Raw genomic sequence first — 19,567 nt, forward strand, 5'->3', positions numbered from 1 at the left:
GTTAACGTGCCCTCTTACACTATAGTACAAGTAGTCGAGATTTCCGTGCTGATTAGTCCAGCCTAGCCTATTTTCCTTTCTGACGAGGGACCACCGGCGTCCCTTTCTCCCTTCTCCCTTCCCCTTCCCCTTCCCCTTCCCCGATTGCCGTTTCATTAGGACTAACTAAAAAGCAAGACAAAACCTTGACTCCCGTGAAATATTCTTCCCGCGAATGCTGTGATTTGTTGCATCCTGCTCGTAACGTCCAATAACCAGCCTTCTGTGATATCATTGCGCAATTCACCTTGTTTCCGCCAGCCTAGGTGCTGGCAACTGCGCATAGCCTATAACTTGGTATATGACACGCCGACTAGAAGGTGGTGGTGTGCTTCGGAAGTGAGATAGTACAATTGGAGGTGACACAATGTGCCGAATATGGAGGAATCCACTCCATCTTCGCCTCATTGGGGACGGGGTTTTGATACCTAGAAGGATCCGCCACGCGAGGAGCGATAGCCACCGCCGCTGCCGCCGCTACTTCGGCCGCCTCCATAGCCTCCACCTCCGCCGCCCCGGCCACCTCCATAGCCTCCGCCGCCCCGGCTGCTTCCACCACCTCGGCGATCACCCCCTGAGCTGAAACGACTCTCAAAGGAGTTGCTATCACGGCTACCAAACCTAGAGCCGCCAGAGCCACCAGAGCCACCAGATCCATAAGACCCTCTGGAGCCACCAGAGCTTGAGCCATAACCTCCAGAACCTCTAGAGCTAGAGCCGTAGCCTCCTGATGAGCCACCAGAGCCATAGCCACCAGACGAGCCACCAGAGCCATAGCCACCAGACGAGCCACCAGAACCATAGCCCCCTCCGCCTCTAGAGCCATAGCCTCCAGATGAGCCTCCGGAACTATAGCCTCCCCCACCCCTGGAGCCAAAGCCACCAGAGCTATAGCCTCCTCCGCCCCTGGAACCAAAACCACCACCAAAGCTGGATCGTTCTGGGAATTCACCTTCAAAATTGTCGTGTCCAATTCTGATACCTGGTACCCTAGTTAATCCACGGTTTGCAGCTGACTTGGGCGAAATAGCGGGTGGTTCAGTCCAGCCGAGGCCAGTCAGAGCCCAAGAGTTGAGGAGAGCAACGACATCTTCGACTTGGAAGCCTCTCCCGAACTTCTGGCCAAGTAAGGCATTGTAAACGCCCGCGAACAGGCTCTTGGGGGAGGTCTTGTACGCTTGAGCAAACTCAGTGAAGATACGCTCCGCATCTGGATCGGTCGGCTCTTGTCCTGGTACGTATTTGGCAGTCTTAAGGGAATGGTTGGGCTTGATAGGTAGATCAGGAAGACGTCTTCGAGCTTCCGATATTTCGCTATCAGTCAGAATCAACCAACCTTCTCCATTCTTTCCAGCACGACCAGTTCGTCCGACTCGGTGGATATACTGATCTCTGTCAGGTGGAAGACCAACTTGAATTACGTGTGATACGTTGGGGAAATCCATTCCTCTGGCTGTGACATCTGAAGAGATAAGGATACCAGTTCGAGAGCGGCGGAAGGCATCGGCATTCCTCGTACGCTGTGGCTGAGACAGTTTAGAGTGAATGTCGAATATGGGAATGCCTCTTGCTCTATGTCCGAGGTAAGTACGTCTGAAGATATTGTTGGCAAATTCTACAGTAGCCGTGTTGGAAAAGAAGATGATGGCTTTGAAAGGAAGAGCCTCAGGGTCTTCCTGAGATCTCTTCATGGCAAGCTCGGCAAGCTCCATAATAGTGGGGAACCAGTTCTCGTAGCTAGCGACGGATGCAAGATGCTGCGGAACTCTTTCGTGGGTAGGTGTCTCGTCAGGGCTGATAGTTTGAACAAATTCGAAATTATCCGTCTTAACCATACTTTTGGCTAGATGGACGACGTCCCGAGGAATAGTTGCGGAATACAAGAGAGTTTGTCGGTCAACCTCGCGGATGTTTGGGAGGAGACCGAGAATGTCGCGAATTTCATCCGAGAAACCAACATCAAGCATACGATCAGCCTCGTCCATCACTAGGACGTGTAGGCCCTGTGCTTCAACTCCACTATCGGGGTCGGACAAGAGATCCTTTAGTCTACCTGGGGTGGCAACGAGGACGTGGCAGCCCTCATTCTGCATTTTCCAGAGAGCCTCTCTCTTTCTTGTGCCGCCAACAGCTGTTTGGATGACGATTCCAGTGTGCCGGGAAAGTGTTCTCGCTTCAACGGCAATTTGCTCCGCAAGTTCACGAGTTGGAGACAGGATGATAGCGCGGACATCCCGGGGGGTGGCCCGCTTGATAGGATTACGAGCAGCAAGACTGGGGTCGGCTGCTATGATACGTTGAAAAGTAGGGACGAGAAAGCCCAAAGTCTTTCCTGTTCCAGTCTTGGCTTGCGCAACTCTATAATAGGTAATTAGCGACTGATTGATAATGATAAGCAGGGCATGATAGTTTACTCACAGATCGACTCCCTTGAGAGCTGGGTTGATGGTTAATGACTGGACAGAGGTCATTGTGTCGTACTTCATGTCGACAGTGATGGCTCGTATAATACGTTCATCGACGCCGAGTTTGGCCAGGTCCTCAAAACGAGTAACATCGTAGAGAGAAGCTGGCGAATCGTCGGATTGTGATTCAGCTACGGCATATTCTTGTGAATAGAAGCGCACTCCAATTTGTCTGAGAGGCCGAACATATAATTCGGTCTGAGGCCAATTGTAAGATTTTGCTAGGAGGGGTCGAGAGCAGATCTGTCGCGCAGCGAGGGTTGAGACATGCTGCCGAGCAAAACTACCCAAGCGGGCATGCCGCTGTAAGGAGAACTTGAACATTGCAGATGTGAAGTAAGTAATTGACTGCTTCACCTGAATTGAAAAGTTGTAGAGGTGAAGAGGTAATATATGAACACGGCCTTGTCAAAAAGAAATTTTTGGCGCGTGGTGAATTGGGACTTTGAATTAATAGATATTACTTGCCCGCCGAAATTTTTTTTTTTTTTTTTTGGATTCGCACTAATAATGACCACTAGAAAAAGTTCTAGGTGCCGGACCCGCAATGGGTCCACGCCTCGGAAAGGTATAATATCTCTCCGAACCACTTATCTCCACTTAGTCTGTAGATAAGACTATGTACATTGTACAACAGGTAAAGAGACTGTAGAGTAACACCATTGATAACGTTGAACTTGAACTCGAAGCTATCCAAGACACAGTATGTATCCTTGGTTTACTGTACTTACATACCTTTAGACCCCTGAACCATGAATTACGTACGGTACGACAGGCCGAATCATCACCAGATTCACCACAGTATAAAATATTCAATGCAGATTGCTTTCTTTATCAGCCCTAGAGCACGTAGGCCAATGTACTCCATTGATGTTCTAGAAGTTGAACTGATATAGTACGCAACTACTACTAGTAGTAAAGTCGTTTTACTATGCAAACCTTGCATTCAGAAGCTAGCTACTGTGTACCTATCTATTTATACAGTTCATACAGTTCATACAGTTCAGCATTTGAGGTTTTAACGCTTCCCAACACCTGGAGCCCCCTCCATGCATGTGTAAAAGAATTTCATTGGGCCATACATAATACCCAAAACCTACTACTCGTAGTAACTACTGGCAGATCCGATGCGCTCGTGCTCCCCTAACCTCAATCTGCCCAGTGCCTACATACCTACATGTAGTACATACTGCGTACAATTCCACATGCTTCAAGATTTCCTGTCGGTTTTAGACACATAAGTGCGCCGCCATTCCTTTGTACCGAAAGTGCTTACCGTAGGTATTGTACGTAAGTTAGTATATTCCGGGCGGCGGGTATGTACATGTATTCTCCGGTTGGTCGGGTTGCATGTGAAAGTCTCTTATCACCCGCAAGACGCCGTGTTGATAGGCAAGCAAGTGGGTGTATAAATGGGTCTTGTGAAGGTTCAAGCTTGGGAAGATTCAAACTTTCTTCCAAGCTAAGCTCAAACTCGTTCCTTACGTCCTATTTGACGAGGCAACTCCCCCCCTACATACATTTAATGTGTACTATGTAGTACGACTCCTTATGAATTCAATGTTTTCATATATGTAACAACGTTGAAATCCTTACAGCACTGAGGCTCGTACAGATTTGTATTATTCGACTTCCTTGAAAAATAAACATGCCGATGAAATAACAAGAATTACCAACGAAATGATGAAAGGAAACATAATAGACATCATGTTGGAGCAAGATATGTCTATAGTCGTATTCAATCTTCTACCGTCGTCAGTCCAGTCCCGATTACCGGCCTTCCAGTCACTTCGTCGATCCACCCGTCTTTCCATCTTGTCTCGCCGTCGCTCCGTCTCACCACAAAAGGGGCCAGCAGAACAGGTAATGATTTCAAGAACAGATGAAGATTCCGTCGTCAGTTTGCAGACAGGCTCGGAAGTGCCAGTAGCAACAGACGCCCCGAGCACTCATAATGAAAACGTTCGCTTAAAGCCAGTTGTCCCCGGTGGGAATGCAGACGCCGGCGTCAAGTGGAGATACGCTGCGCAAGGTACGAGTCTCGTTGATATTAATATGGGGTGGGGTATTGATTCGTGAGCAACAGGGTCATATCTGCAACAATCTGCCTCCCAGGAAACAACAGATTTGGCCTTCGCGAGAAAGTCATTTATTGACGGTGTAGCATACATGCTCAAGGCCCTCCCGGACGACATGGACGATTACGAGGCTAGCGTGATTCGGCGAGCGTTGCCGATGCCCTGCGTGCAGGTAGACGGAGATGGTCGGATTGCGGCTGGCTCCGGTGGACTCGGATGGCAGCCGTCCGATAGAGCGAAGACGTTTGTGCATAGCACCGTTCAAGGTTGCGTCGCGAGCCTTGTATTCTTTGCCTACATCTTTCTTTCCTTCCTGGCGGTTGTCATCCGTACCGGAGCGTACTTCGAGCGGCAATATAACATCTCGGAGCATCTTATCTCAAATAGCTACCTTTTTGCTACAACTGTCGGGAAACACAGCGGCGCACTGGGTGAAAAGAGTGAGTATCAACCCTCTGAGTTCATTACACTATGAATGTCTTCCTTGTCCCTGTTCTCCAGCAACGGCGTTGTTTCTTATAGTATACATCTGGTCCTCCAGGAGAAACACAATAGTCGGCAATGACTGACATTATATTCTCTAGTTCATACTATAAGTGAAGGGAAGCTCGGCAAAACTCTTGTTGAACTCACTGCTTGGACTGTAGAGAACGTTAGCCGAGGAGTTCAGGATGGCATTGGACAGGGTCTACTTTTGATTCAGCAAAGGCAGAATAAATGAGGGATGATACAATGATCTCCTACATTCACTGCTAACTTAATACGGGCGGAGGGATAGAAGGTATAGAAAAACAATAGGGTTACATCATCGCATTTACATAGGCGCATTGAAATTCTGAGAGTGGAATTGGGCTATTGGAAGACGATTTATGAGGGGATTTACGGATTTATTGCTCAATGATATCTTACGTATCTAATCCGGAGCTACTGGGTACTACATATTTAAAGCGTCTTTTATCGGCGGCTCAATTCCGAATCTTTGTGACATGTCTCAGACCAACGTACAGTATACCTGAGCCTACTTGAATCCTGACATGCCAAGTACATTGGGGTATAAGGATGGAACTCCGATACGTATGATTTACTTTCGATCCGAACATACTCTCACCACCCCTAATCCTATAAATACTCATTCGTCATTGCTGCTTATTATCAGTGCCATTCTCTGCCGCCATCCTAGCCTCCATCTTCCGCCTCGCAGCTAAAATCATCTCGTCTCGTCTTCGTTGTAGAGCTGCTTGTCTTTCATTCCGATTTGAACTCCACGCCTTCGGTTTTGACGCACTCTCGGCCTCATCGCTAGCGCTAATTTTGTCCTGTAGTTTGTATCGAGTAATCAAATCTGGTTCGGCGGGTCTGAAAGGCGACTTGAATGGATGTGACTGCGCCGTGGAGGCCGGATTCGCGGATGTCGGGGGAGGCGGTGGTTGGAATGTGATAGGGGGCTAAAGAGGAGATTATAGATTAGCACAATTCATGAGGCAAAACAAAAAGGGCAAAAAAAGAACAGGGACAAGAAAATAGCGCTCATGGAAGTCTTACGGTCTCTATGCGTCCCGACAATATTCTTTCGGAGGTTGCGGGAATATTGCCACCGTTGCGTTGTAGATCCCACAGAATAGCCCTTCGGTCGGCCTGAGGGAAGACCTGTTGTATCATCTCTACCGCGGCCTCTCTGGCGCGCAACGCTGCTTGGGCATCTCGTGGCGGGCGCGGTGCTTGGGGCGACGGCGAGAAGAAAAGGTAGCGAATGATGAGACCGCCGACGACGACTATCAGGATAAGCGAAGTGACAGAGACCTGTTCGTCCGCCATCTTTCTAGCCTTCTTTCACTATATTGTTGTACTTCGCAGACGTTCGTGTCGATGTCCGCATGTAACGGCTTGCCACTTAATTGATACCCTTTCCTTCTCTTTTTCTGGCTTCTGAATAGTTTGGGAAAGTAGATACCAGGACCTCAATGAGGTCATCCGAAGAGGGAAATATACTAGTTAGGTAGGTTAAGGATTAGAAGATGGCGAGGAACAAACAGTAGCCTTTGTGAATTACTTTTACAGTGAAGGGAAGTTCAAAGTTATGGGGGAGAGTCGCGTGCTGGCCGTAGTGTCAGCATATACATGTGCTATGTTCAAGTATTAGAAGGCTCCTGGAACAATCGGGTAACTAAATTTGGAGCTTATCGGCTTTGACACACGTATCCTACCGAAGAGATCCTTGCAACCGGCGATGTACCGGAGTACTATTCTCACATCAATACATGTAACTACATGTATACATGTAGATACATCGCCTCTCAATTTATTTCTACATACATGTATGTATCAATGATCTTGTCTTGGTGAAACAATTGCATTGTCAGTACATATACGTAGTACAATCATCGTGAATCATGACGTACGGATAACTTATTATTCCTAGGAATAGAAACTGTTTGCTCAAATTGAGAGAATATCCAATGACTATCAACCGTCTACTACTATGTAGGTTCATGTTTCTCATGAGCGAAATACTACTAATAGTCTACTATGTATGTACTACGGTAGTAATAGGGCAAGCCCACGGGCCACTTCTCAATGTTCTTGAAGTTCAACGTAATACTACATACCTAGTAACGTGTTAAACCCCCCACCGGACCAGACCAAGCAGTGGTCCACCACCAAAAACAACAATATTCAACAGCTTATAACTCTACAAAACCTTTCTCAAATATAATATAATTCAAACCTATGATTTATTATATTAATATCTATATGAATATAACTTTTAAAATGAGATGCATTACTTGTGCGGCGTTGTATCTGAGATTATGATTGTATACCCTATAATATTTATGCATTTAGCCGGTATAATACCCCATATCTCAATGGATATAAGCCGTAAACTTTTTCTCTATTTTTATATTCGTATATATCAGTATAATAAACATATATGTCAAATCTTATTTAAGTTTAGAAACTTTTGGTGTAGTTATGAATTTTTAAATATGGTTGGAATATCGCTGTTTTTGGTGTAAAAAGGGGTGGACCACTGCCCTGGCTGGTCCGGTGGGGGGTCTAACACGTTATGTACAGGTAGGTAGGTAGATACATAACTACTTGGGTACTTGATAGAATCCATGATTGCTGCCCTCAGTGGTCTGTGCATTGAATAACCCCACGCTGCCCACGTCGGCAAGCCATCACTGGGTAATAGAAAGTGGTAGAGCCCCATTTTAAATCGTTAGCAGCCAGTGAAAAGCCACAAGTTTAGTTTGTTTTTGTTGATGTCAATCGCGTCGGCAACGAATTTCCATTTTATGCCTTAAATGTTTGACGGCTTATTCAAATGTACCAAATGCCAAAACACTGAAGCTCATCATCCATGTCTACAACCTAAGAGAATCTACACAACACTGATAACTTATATGTGGCCCCGACCGTATTCGCCAACATGAGGGTTACGGAGGTGATTATAGATGTGTGTATGCCCCTACTATGCCCACCGCTACCTTTGCTAACTTGTCTGGAAGGGCTTCAAATCCTACCAATCCCGAACGGTCATCTCAGGATGGTAAGTAAATACTGGTGTTTTCCTACAGCGCATAACAATCTCTAATGTCGTAATGTCGCATAGGGACGAGAGCTTCAACTCTATTACCGGCTTGAACGGTAGTGGCAAGTCCAACATTCTAGATGCCATTTGCTTCGTTTTAGGTATCACGAACATGTCGACGGTCCGAGCCCAGAACTTGCAGGTATAAAAAACAGAAACATTACAGATATATACATATGCGATGCCTAACCATCGCCTATTAGGATCTCATCTACAAGCGCGGCCAAGCAGGTGTCACAAAAGCGAGTGTCACCATCGTATTCGACAACAGAGACAAGCAGAAGTCCCCGATAGGATTTGAAGAGTATGCGACAATTAGCGTTACCAGACAGATCGTCCTGGGAGGAACCTCCAAGTATCTGATTAATGGACACCGAGCCCAACAACAAACTGTCCAGAACCTCTTCCAATCTGTACAGCTTAATATCAACAACCCCAACTTTCTAATTATGCAGGGTCGAATCACCAAGGTCTTGAATATGAAGGCGGTCGAAATATTAGCCATGATTGAAGAAGCAGCTGGCACAAGGATGTTCGAGGACCGGAGGGACAAGGCCCTGAAAACGATGGCTAAGAAGGAAATGAAGTTGCAAGAGATTACTGAGCTTCTGCGTGACGAAATTGAGCCCAAGCTCGAGAAGTTACGAACGGAGAAAAGGGCCTTCCTCGATTTCCAGCAGACACAGAATGACCTAGAGCGCTTAACGAGAGTGGTAGTTGCGCATGACTACGTAAGATTCCAAAAAAACCTAGAACAGTCTGCGACAGACCTCGAAAACAAGCAACAGCGACAAGCAGCCCTCGAAGAATCTGCTGCTAGACTGAAGAGTGAGATATCCCATCTCGAGGAAGATCTCAAGAGAGTAAAAGCGCAGAGGGATAAAGAACTCAGAAAGGGGGGGAAAGCCCAGGCCTTGGAGGACGACGTCAAGAAGCATTCCAACGAGCTTGTTCGTCTAGCCACCGTGATGGACTTGAAGAAGTCGAGTAAAGCTGAGGAAGAGGAGAGAAAGACGGCGGTACAGAAGAATGTTGCTGAATTGGAGGCGACATTAAAAGAGAAGACGAAAGCCTATGAAAAAACCAAGGCTAAATACGATGCAGCAAAGGAGGCGAATGAGAAGCAGAGTCAAGAGGCCGAGTCAAAGGAGGAGTTGCTTCAGACATTACAAACCGGTGTCGCATCCAAGGAAGGGCAAGAGAGCGGTTATCAGGGTCAGTTGCAAGACGCGAGGAACCGCGTAGCCGCTGCTGCCACTGAACAAGAACAGGCGAAGATCAAGATTGCCCATCTTGAGAAGCGAATCAAGGAGGAAGAGCCCCGAGCCAAGAAAGCCAAGGAGCAGAACGCAGGACTTTTGAAAGAATTGGAGGGCCTTAAAGCTCAATCGCAAAAGCTAGAAGCTCAGCTCGGGAAGCTTGGTTTTGAGCCGGGGCAAGAAGAGGAATTATATAAGCAGGAATCGACTCTACAGCAGACTATCAGGAACTTGCGCCAAGAGGCAGATGTCTTAAAGCGCAAGGTTGCCAATATCGACTTCTACTACGCTGATCCAACCCCTGATTTCGATCACTCAAAAGTTAAAGGCCTGGTTGCGCAACTCTTTACTCTTGACAAGGAGCATACCAGAGCCGGTACTGCTTTGGAGATATGTGCTGGTGGCCGCCTCTACAATGTTGTTGTGGATAACCAAACGACGGGCACGCAATTATTACAGGGTGGCAAGCTACGCAAAAGAGTCACCTTTATTCCGTTGAACAAAATTGTAACATCTAAACCCCCGGCGCAAGCATTCGCCCCAGGTAAGGCTGACCTAGCTTTGTCGCTCGTAGGGTATGACGATGAGGTATCTGCAGCTATGGAGTTCATCTTCGGTAATACTTTAATATGCCAGGATATCGACACTGCGAAGAAGATGGCCTTCGACCCGAATGTGCGAATGCGAAGCATCACTCTCGAAGGGGATACCTATGATCCATCGGGTACGCTATCAGGTGGAAGCGCGCCAAAATCCAGCGGCGTGCTAGTTACGTTGCAGAAGCTAAACGAGATCAACCGCCAGCTCAGGGAGGCTGAGGGTTCCCAAAAGGACCTTCAGTCTAAAATCTCGCGAGAGAAATCTAAACTCGACCAGGCTCGTAAGATTAAGCAGGACCTTGATCTCAAGGTGCATGAAATCAAGCTTGCCGAGGAGCAGATCAGTGGCAATTCTTCCTCATCGATTATTCAGGAGGTTGAGAATATGAAGGAGACTATCGTACAGCTCAAGAATAATAGTGCTGAGGCAAAGAGAAGACAAGCTGAAGCTACTGCGGATGTCAAGAGGATAGAAAAGGACATGAAGGATTTCGAAAATAACAAGGACTCAAAGCTTGTGGAGCTCCAGGCTTCCTTGGATAAATTGCGAGATACGTTAGCGAAGAACTCGAGTGCCGTCAAGTCCTTACAGAAGGAACTCCAGAGTGCTCAGCTAGATTCGGAACAGGTCTCCGGTGATCTTGCTTCCGCAAGAGAACAGCTACAGGAGGTCGAATTAGCCATCAAATCACAGCAACAGGAGATCGAAGAGGTTATCAAGAAACAATCAGAGCTACAGGAAACCCACGATCTTGCGCAAGCTGAGCTTGACGATGAAAGGGCTAAATTAACAGGCTTCGATGATGAGCTTCGCGCTCTGGAAGACGCTATTCGGTCAAAGAATGCTCGGATTACCGAAGAAAGCCTCGAAAAGCAGAAGCTTGGTCATACGGTCGACAAATTCCACAAAGAGCAACAACACGCTGTACAGAGCGTCGCGAATATGGAGAAGGAATATGATTGGATTGCTGACGAAAAGGAAAATTTCGGCCGCACTGGAACGCCATACGATTTCAAGGGCCAGAACATCACAGAGTGTAAGGCGACGCTCAAGACGCTCACCGATCGGTTCCAGGGCATGAAGAAAAAGATCAACCCCAAGGTCATGAACATGATCGATAGTGTCGAGAAGAAGGAGGTGTCGCTCAAACACATGATGAAGACTGTCATCCGCGACAAGCGCAAGATCGAGGAGACCATTGTTAGTCTCGACGATTACAAGAAAAAGGCCCTTTTGCAGACTTGGGAGAAGGTCAACGGTGACTTTGGTCAGATATTCTCCGAATTGTTGCCTGGTGGCAGCTTCGCCAAGTTGGATCCACCCGAGAACAAGACCATCAACGAAGGACTAGAGGTCAAGGTCTGCCTAGGCAAAGTGTGGAAGCAAAGCTTGACAGAGTTGAGTGGTGGCCAGCGGTACGATACCCTCTCGATCTTATATATATGTGTCACAATACTAACTCAAGCCACAAACAGGTCACTCGTGGCGCTCTCGCTCATCATGGCGCTCCTCCAGTTCAAACCAGCACCCATGTACATTCTAGACGAGGTCGACGCGGCATTAGATTTATCGCACACGCAAAACATTGGCCGCCTCATCAAGACGCGATTCAAGGGCTCCCAATTCATTGTCGTCTCCCTCAAGGACGGCATGTTCCAGAACGCCAACCGCATTTTCAGGACCCGCTTCAGCGAGGGCACCAGCATGGTCCAGGCTCTCACCCCAGCAGACTTCAAGTAATCCTATATATAAAATAAAAAAAAGCGCATCCCCTTCCTTCCTTCTTCATTCGCGTTTATGTTACGCGAGGGTTGGCGTGGGAGGAGTTCTGGTTTATGAGGAGCGTTCTAAAGAAGAAGAAAAAAAGGACTTGCATGGCCCGTAGACATGAGATCAATGAGATCAATGAGATGAAAGGGGCTATTAAGGAATTTTTGAGGCTCGATGGATGACGATTGCATGATTGGTTGGTGAACTCTTGAGAGGGAGGGAGGGTTGGTATAGGAAATAGGGATAGGGATAGTGGTAGGGGTAGGAACGGATTGATGACTGACTGACTGACTGACATCCATTCATGAACGCCTCTTGTATGTATGTACGTGTGCGTGTTTGTGTGTCTGGTGAATACCTATTATACCTACCTAGTACATAGGCGTATTACCATGCTATAGACGACAAGGCAGGCAGGAGTATGCTGCTCGTTTGAAGACAAGACAACCTTTTTGAGAAGCACGATATGATAACGACCTTGCTAACCTCTAATTACTATCTATTATTCCAGTTGTGATGATGTGATGCTTAGGTATTTGAGTAGGTTTTTCCAGCTACATCCTCTATATCTAAGGTGCTCATCAGAGTAACATTGATCTAAATCTGGCGTCGTCCTCCTCCTTCGTTCCCCCCTTGTTTGAATTTTTCTTGTGAAAACCCCTAGTTAGGTATTATTTAAGTGTTGTGTGGCCCATCTTGTACCATGAACATACACACACGTATATACATATATGTCTATCTATCTGTCTGTCTTTCCCTGGCGTGATGGTACAGAAGTAAAAGAGAAGAGGAGAGAATTTCTTTTCTTTCACTGTTTGGTATACACGTGGTTGCCCAGCTGCTCGACCTCGACGGTCATGCCAACGGCCACCCAGCCCTCGCGGTCTTCGCCGAGGCTGGGGTCGAACAGCGGAGTGAGCTGCATGCCGAGGCAGCCCAGGAGCGGGGCCCCCTCGTCCACGTTCCGCTTCGTGCGGAGCGACTTGTCCGGCTCGCTCGGGTGGCGGATCCCCGTGTTTGGGTCGACGTTGGGGAGCTTGCATCTGGGGTCGCTGTATGGTTAGCGTGTGTATTAGTGATTTATGCTTTGGTGGTTCAAATTCAAAGTGTTGGGTATATATAAATGTGTGTGTATGTGTTGGGGAGAAGGGGGACTGGCGGGAGGTAAAAAGAAAAAAAGGCTCACCTGACGGTTCGGCATGATACATGGAATACTGCGTCGTTGTATAAACCCGAGGTTCCTGGCTTCAGCCGGATCTGCTTCCACGTTTCCTCCTCGTAGGCCGGGGCGCCGGAGACTAGGGGATGTTAGAGATAAGAAAGGGAGGGGGGTTTCCGCAGTTGCAAACTTACGAATGATGTTAGGTCTGAATCTGAGTACATCCAATTCTCGCAGAGCATCATCCTTAGGCACCTCTTTGCTGAATTCTTGTAAACTGCTTAGGCTCATCAGGTGAAGCGGATACTAGATATTGCGTTAGCTTGGATGAGATGAAGGAAGTTCGGGTGCAGGGAGGGGAGCACATACAGCATCCTGAAATCCGGTCACGGGTTGGTAGCCGGCTTCCTCTTTACGCGGGGCACATCGGTAGATCTCGCGCAGCTCGGTCGGGTCGACGCGGAAGAGGGCGAGCTTGTTGCTGACGCCTAGATACCGCCGGAGTTCATCGGGGAGGTCTCTTTCCATGTTGAGAGCGTGGACGGTATCTTTCCAGATTTTGACGTCCTCGAACGTGTAGCCGCGCTCCTTGACCTCGTCCGCCGATGGGAAGTCCACCGGGAGCAGGACCTCGATCTCGGGCTCGGCGGACCGGCCCCTCGCAAGCTTAGCGGTGAGCATCGACCACAGGCCGCGCCAGCCGTCTTCCTTCCAAGGAAATCGCAGGATTAGGAAGGCTTCCGTCGACCTCATGGATTGCTTGCGCAGCTTCATCTCATCCGGTAGCCAGAGGTCGACGGTGATGTTGGCGAGCCTAGAGAACTGCCGCTGAGTAATAAACTCCCATTTGTGTTTTGACTTCTCCTCATCCGTCGAGTCCACAGCGACGGGGAAGGGGCTCTTGAGTTGAGCGAATGTGAAGAGGCGATCGAACTGAAGTCCGGATGGAAGTACTTTGCTCCGGGTCAGTTCGATGCCCTTGCATGACTTGACCGGGAAGATGACCAAGCTCTGTATTCTTGGGGAGGTGCCATCCTGTGCGGCGTGTTCGGGCGAGGATTGGTTCTTCAGATTGCTCTTTTCCCCCTCGACGCCGGCTTTGGTGTGAGTCTGGATCAAGGCATCGCTCTTCTGAATGCCGACGGGAGGCAAGATGACAAGCACCGGTATTAAGAAAGCCAAGATGGTTACCGATAGCAGAAAAATGGAGCTGGCATCTAATTCGAGCTTATCGAGGCTGTTTAAGAAGGATAAATCCATGATGACGTGTCAGTACCTAAGTAGTTACTAGGTACCAGATTTGCCCTTGGTAGGTAGGGTAGATAGTAAGGTATTACACAGTAATTGACCTGGGAATTCCAAGGTTCTATGGTACTACTTGTCCAGCAAGGAGCATCTTCTACCTTTACAAATGTATAGTTATAATACAAATACAGTTTTTTCTTTCTTACCTCTTTGAAAGAAAAAAGAGTCGAAAAAGAAAAGGAAGAAAAAGAAAACAAGATGTCAAACAATAAAGTTGTTGTATGGTGAAATGTGAGACGAGACGTCAAAGGGGTTCAAACTTCAAACTTCAAATCCTTCGAAGGGTCAAAGAGTACAAAAATCGACTGACATGACCACGTGACTACTACTAGTAGTGGCTCCTATTAAGCTTAATTCGGCCCATAAAGTGGACCTTTAACGGCGCCGAGTTCAATTCATTGTTCAATGGATTTAATCAACATTCTTAGATGAATAAATTGATTATACACATAATAGAGAGCGGATACATGCATATAGGGATACTATCATACAATTTCGTACATACCTAGGGCAGACGCCCCCCATTGCGACAATGATGTGAACGTAGCATGGATGATATCGACGACCCCCAAACTGACGTATCCATCAAGCAAGGTTGGTGGAAATTATCAAGTCCGAATTCGACATTGACAGATCTTCATGGAACCCGAATTGTCATCGAGAAAGGGGTTGACTTTCTCCTTTTTTTTCCTTTTTTTTCCCCAACGGTTATACACGTTGATGAGGCTGTCTATACCACATCCACCGCCGAGTATCGGGCAAGGTGCTTCTTTAGGGGCTTTACACGAATTGTGCAAACCCCGGCCAAAGACCGCTCCGAGGGGGATAAAATGCCGTCTTCAGGGGCGACTGTAACTTCAAATTTTTGTTCTTTCGCGGCCCCTGATCCGGAGATATCGGTATAACAGCTTACCCCAACTAATGCAGGCACCAGGCACCTTGAACCCGGGCAATAGGGGCAAGGTGTTGGTCGGAAGAACCGGTCTTCATTTAATTATGTACAATACCTACATAGTACACTGCCTGAAGAAGGAAAGAAAAAAGGAAAAGAAAAAAAGCCTCACCGCTAGTGAACTGATGTCGTCGATACGCTCGGACGGATCCTCCCTTTAGCGCCACCATGTATTGTACCCAAAGCTGGGTGATCGCAAGGGATCGATCCCATTTTGTTTTTGTTTGTCTTCTGCTGCTGCTGCTGCTGCTGCCAAGATCTCAACACCAATGCGTGAACGGGCGTTTCTTCTGCATATGAGGCTTACTATTCTACCGTTGTGGTAGGACGGGTGAGGATCCCATGGTGACGGGAAACCTCAAATCCAGATGCATTGGTCCGTTTTGGGCAGGTTGATCATGCTTTTTTTCGTGCTTTGTGTTGTGCTACCTACCGTACTGAAAAAAGAACGCCCCCGGAAAGACGATTCCGCCGTGACGGGACGACAGGTAGTTATTGTATTGTACCTAGGTCTAGGTATGTTGCGGCATTTCCCGCTGTTCCCTGATGCTTGTCACAGGGAATTCGAAAACGATTATGGCGTTTTTTGTAGACGTTGAACGATCGTGTCACATTTCAAGTCTGATTTATAGTAGATTTGATTAAGGGAACTATTTTTACATTTATATTTATGATAATACTACATGAATCTGGATAAGCAAGCCACAAATGTTGCCATTTGCAAAACTACCTACCTATACATCCCTTATATCTCTCTCCAAATCGTTACTCTTACCAGTACGCATATGATCGAGGGCTCGTAACTTTGCCTGCCAGGTCTTTGAACTATCAGCCCCAGGATCATCACGTTCTACATGTTGTCCTAGCCATTCTAAGGCAAGTAAGCACTCCAAGAGGCCCGGGTAAATCCGCTTGGTGTTAGAGTCCTCCTCTAGTACATGTAGATCCTTGGTCTCGTCAATTTCACACCTTAGCACGGCGGTTCTCTCTTCCATGGTTAAAGCTGGTGCGATGGTCTGTCGGCTGTGGCGGTCGACGATGTGCGATATCAAAAGAATGATATCAAATCCATAGACTTTGGTCTTTAAGGCCAACATCCAAAGCCTCCCCCACAATGACTGAGCTCTTTGTTGAGAAAACCCGCTCGCATCTTGACGTCGGCACCTCGCTCGTCAAGAAGCTCCAGAACAAGCTAGGGCTCGGTCATGCCGCGCAGAGAAATTGGATAAGTCAAATCCAACCATCTTGGTCGTGTACCTACACAAACTCATCTTCTGCCACACTCTTTCCTTGCAGCTCGGAGCCATTCAAGCTTACCTAGCTACCACAAATCTCCCATAACCACAGACATGGGAAGTTTTGCCGACTTTTGATAATCATCTTGAACGCTAGTCCCAAGCTACGTTCTCCCACATCTTGCGTGCGATTGGTACTGGCAAGTCGAGGCGTGAACTACCTAGTACGTTGCGATGGGATCCATCGTCGAAAAAGTCCAGATGCAGCAAAACTTGGGAAACTTCAGCCGAAGCGGGCCACGATAAAGGTAAGTTCTGACGATCATAAGTGTCTGATCCCCGTGGGTCCGCCGTAGCGGTTGACGTGACACATACATAGGCCTTGCGCTACTCTTCCTGGTCCTTGGAGAGTGCTGATCTGCTATGTAGGGGGAGCGCATCCGAGGATCCACCTGACCCGTCTAGATAGCGAGTCCGAGAGCAGACAACGGCGACGGACGTTCCATATCGTATAGTACTCGGGGATCGAGACGGAGCAGCAAGGTGACGAGGTGAAAGAACGTAAGGCCGTTATTTTCCCGACGCTACTTGGAAGCGTACTTGGCTGTCAAGGTCGCGGTATTATGTATTAGTCTTTTTTCAGGGTTTGTAGTCGCCGTTACTCCGTTACTTGGTGTCTGCGAAAAATACTCGTGGGAAGTACAGTCGTGCACACTCATCACTCGATTCGTTTATTTCAATAGACCATTTCTAGTGATCCATAACTCAACGCACCATGTTCGAATCAAAGAATGCGTAAGTTATGCTTCAAGTTGTTGGTGGGCAGCCTTGTATATACCTAGGTTAGGTTAGTATAGTGCAGTATATGTGGTTGGTAATTAGTGGTTATTAATAACAGCGTCAGCCTTGAACCAACAGTGTGTTTTGTACCTACCTAAAGCTTGCCCAGGTACCTATAGAAGGGACTATATGACCAACATATGTAGGTAAGAATCAGAGCTAAGGGATTCTATGCTTGGAATGGAACTAAAGGGTCGTGGGGATGTCGATTTCTGCGGCAGCCCTTAAGCTTCTCTGCATGAAATATCGTAAGATTTCTGCAAAGTTCCGTTATAAAAGAAGCAATGGTTCCGTACAGTCGGGAACTTCGCACTTTCGGATCTACGTAGCCGCCACCCTCAAGCAGCGTGTTCAGATAGGTTTAGCTCCATCCATATCCTAGGTTCCATCTCCTAGGGATGATAATTTGCTACCGTCATTTCAGCAGCTGTAACTGCAACCACAAAAAGAACTTCAACCAGGATTTTGCTCCCATTGTTCGGCCGGTACCTACCAAATGTATAGCCCTATCGTACCAGTAGATAGGTATATCCAGATTCCAGACGGCCTGCTCTTCCAAACCCTGCGAACCTGGAATCCTTCGTATGGACAAATCAACAGTCTGAGTGACTGCTCCCGGCCTACTACGCAGTACTCTTGCCCAGCAAAGAAGGTTTTGTAACTCCGCTGCGTTGACATGAGATAGATCTTATAATCCAATCACTCTGTCTAGGATGAGTAGGATAACATGTCAATTTCACATGACGGTAATTTACCGCTGCGGTAACGCAGGTCGTAACGTGCCGCGGCTATTTCAGCTGAAAAAAAAATGCGGAGTTCAAGGCACCTACATTACAGTACATCGATGCAAGAACTATTGCATTAGCACTGCATTTATAATACTAAGGTAATCCTTCAGAAGTGGAGAATTTTTAGGAGGCTCAAGCGGTGAAGTGCAGATAGCTAATAAGATGAGGCTTATCATGCAGTTCCCGGCCATTAGGAGGAGTCCGATATATAAAAAGTCCCAAATTAAGTGACAGACAAGTAGCTACATACATACTACCTACAGTACCTTACCTGCAGAAGAATCTGGATGACTGCCTAAATTCTTAGAACCTCTAATAAGGGTGACGAATACGATGATACGATGTTACAATGATAATACGAGTATACGAAAGATATAATTACTATTACTATGTATATACTCTGGGTACATAGAAATAGAAAATTCTAATATAATCAATTGCCTGTTAGCCAACCTGGAATACAGCAAAATAAGTAACCAATTCGTCCGTCATCCACATTTTTGTCATTCATTGTAAGGGTCCCTAAGGGTTAGGGCTGGGGCTATCGTGGTTATAATGATCACGGTATATATAAACAATGTGCACTGTGATCAGATTACGCACATAAGCTGTGTCATTATGGACTTGAACACCCACAAACACCCACAATCTATGGTAGGGTTCATGATGATGATGATGTTTCGAGAGGATGCTTCTATGGGTTCAAAGGATCCAGCCAAGAATTCCTGAAAACCACATACCTTGAATCCTTGATGGCGGGATCTATGAGATTGTTCCTGACAAGTGCTACCCCTGATTTCCGGCATGCTATTATATGTACATGCCGGAAATCCAGGACAGGCATAAGTTGAGATGCGCGGATGTAACGATGGGACGATCCACCGAATAGGAGGTAGTGGTAAGTACCTACATACTCTCACTCTCACACTCTCACACTCTCACATCACAAAAGACAAATGGAACATTCCGAGGGTAGTTACATAGTACTCCGTATACTAATTAATCCTCTAATCCCTAGTTCCATATGTATAATCACTGACTTATCATCTAGGGTTGTGCTAAGAGTTGACCTTGTCAATAGTGAACGATGCCATTAAAAGCGAATCATCATCCTCGTTGATGAAGCCTCACGCAATGTATGTTCCTACATACCTCTAACATACACTATCTAAACATGCTTCGGTCCCTGTCGATCGTGATCAACTACCATAGTATTACGGCGTACGCATGATTACTTACTTGGTACTGTGTAGGTAGGTAACACTTGTTAACTTAGGTAAAAGGACAATTATCAGAGTGTTGTGATTAATTCTCCATGCGCCATGACCATGATATTTCTGCACAGGATACCGGTTACATAGTATCATTTCGCCCGAATCCACTCAAGTCGGCCGAATTTCGTTGCTCCAAACCATCCCAGCCACCTACGACATCAGTTTGCTTCCTTGCTGTTACCTTTAAGGAGCTAACTACTTACTTGGTAAG

General features: G+C 47.0%; 6 protein-coding genes across 6 annotated transcripts; 3 read left to right on the forward strand and 3 right to left on the reverse strand.

Annotated features, from left to right (window-relative positions):
* Window positions 1-140: 140 nt before the first annotated feature.
* On the reverse strand, window positions 141-3,039 carry GGS25DRAFT_495123 (ATP-dependent RNA helicase mss116). The gene is made up of 3 exons (XM_049261412.1): window positions 2,458-3,039; window positions 794-2,397; window positions 141-766 (listed from the first exon to the last, which is right to left on the reverse strand). Exons 1-3 carry the CDS (start codon window positions 2,826-2,828, stop codon window positions 468-470), a joined length of 2,274 nt encoding a protein of 757 aa, XP_049115686.1. The 5' UTR covers window positions 2,829-3,039; the 3' UTR covers window positions 141-467.
* Window positions 3,040-3,611: 572 nt separating this feature from the next.
* On the forward strand, window positions 3,612-5,517 carry GGS25DRAFT_495129 (uncharacterized protein). Its single transcript, XM_049261413.1, has 3 exons — window positions 3,612-4,536; window positions 4,591-5,022; window positions 5,167-5,517. The coding sequence occupies exons 1-3, from the start codon at window positions 4,185-4,187 to the stop codon at window positions 5,301-5,303; spliced, it is 921 nt and encodes a 306-aa protein (XP_049115687.1). The 5' UTR covers window positions 3,612-4,184; the 3' UTR covers window positions 5,304-5,517.
* On the reverse strand, window positions 5,518-6,704 carry GGS25DRAFT_495132 (uncharacterized protein). Its single transcript, XM_049261414.1, has 2 exons — window positions 6,125-6,704; window positions 5,518-6,027 (listed from the first exon to the last, which is right to left on the reverse strand). Exons 1-2 carry the CDS (start codon window positions 6,395-6,397, stop codon window positions 5,719-5,721), a joined length of 582 nt encoding a protein of 193 aa, XP_049115688.1. The 5' UTR covers window positions 6,398-6,704; the 3' UTR covers window positions 5,518-5,718.
* A 1,122-nt stretch (window positions 6,705-7,826) lies between these two features.
* GGS25DRAFT_495136 (putative SMC2 protein) lies at window positions 7,827-12,314 on the forward strand. Its single transcript, XM_049261415.1, has 5 exons — window positions 7,827-8,039; window positions 8,092-8,132; window positions 8,196-8,316; window positions 8,378-11,448; window positions 11,509-12,314. Exons 1-5 carry the CDS (start codon window positions 8,013-8,015, stop codon window positions 11,771-11,773), a joined length of 3,525 nt encoding a protein of 1,174 aa, XP_049115689.1. The 5' UTR covers window positions 7,827-8,012; the 3' UTR covers window positions 11,774-12,314.
* On the reverse strand, window positions 12,271-14,512 carry GGS25DRAFT_495139 (uncharacterized protein). Its single transcript, XM_049261416.1, has 4 exons — window positions 13,332-14,512; window positions 13,157-13,268; window positions 12,990-13,101; window positions 12,271-12,855 (listed from the first exon to the last, which is right to left on the reverse strand). Exons 1-4 carry the CDS (start codon window positions 14,220-14,222, stop codon window positions 12,612-12,614), a joined length of 1,359 nt encoding a protein of 452 aa, XP_049115690.1. The 5' UTR covers window positions 14,223-14,512; the 3' UTR covers window positions 12,271-12,611.
* Window positions 14,513-15,333: 821 nt separating this feature from the next.
* On the forward strand, window positions 15,334-15,854 carry GGS25DRAFT_495143 (uncharacterized protein). The gene has a single exon (XM_049261417.1). It carries the CDS (start codon window positions 15,588-15,590, stop codon window positions 15,816-15,818), a length of 231 nt encoding a protein of 76 aa, XP_049115691.1. The 5' UTR covers window positions 15,334-15,587; the 3' UTR covers window positions 15,819-15,854.
* Window positions 15,855-19,567: the final 3,713 nt, after the last annotated feature.

Source organism: Hypoxylon fragiforme, assembly GCF_022984875.1.
Source record: "Hypoxylon fragiforme strain CBS 206.31 chromosome Unknown GGS25scaffold_6, whole genome shotgun sequence".
Classification (NCBI taxonomy): domain Eukaryota; kingdom Fungi; phylum Ascomycota; class Sordariomycetes; order Xylariales; family Hypoxylaceae; genus Hypoxylon; species Hypoxylon fragiforme.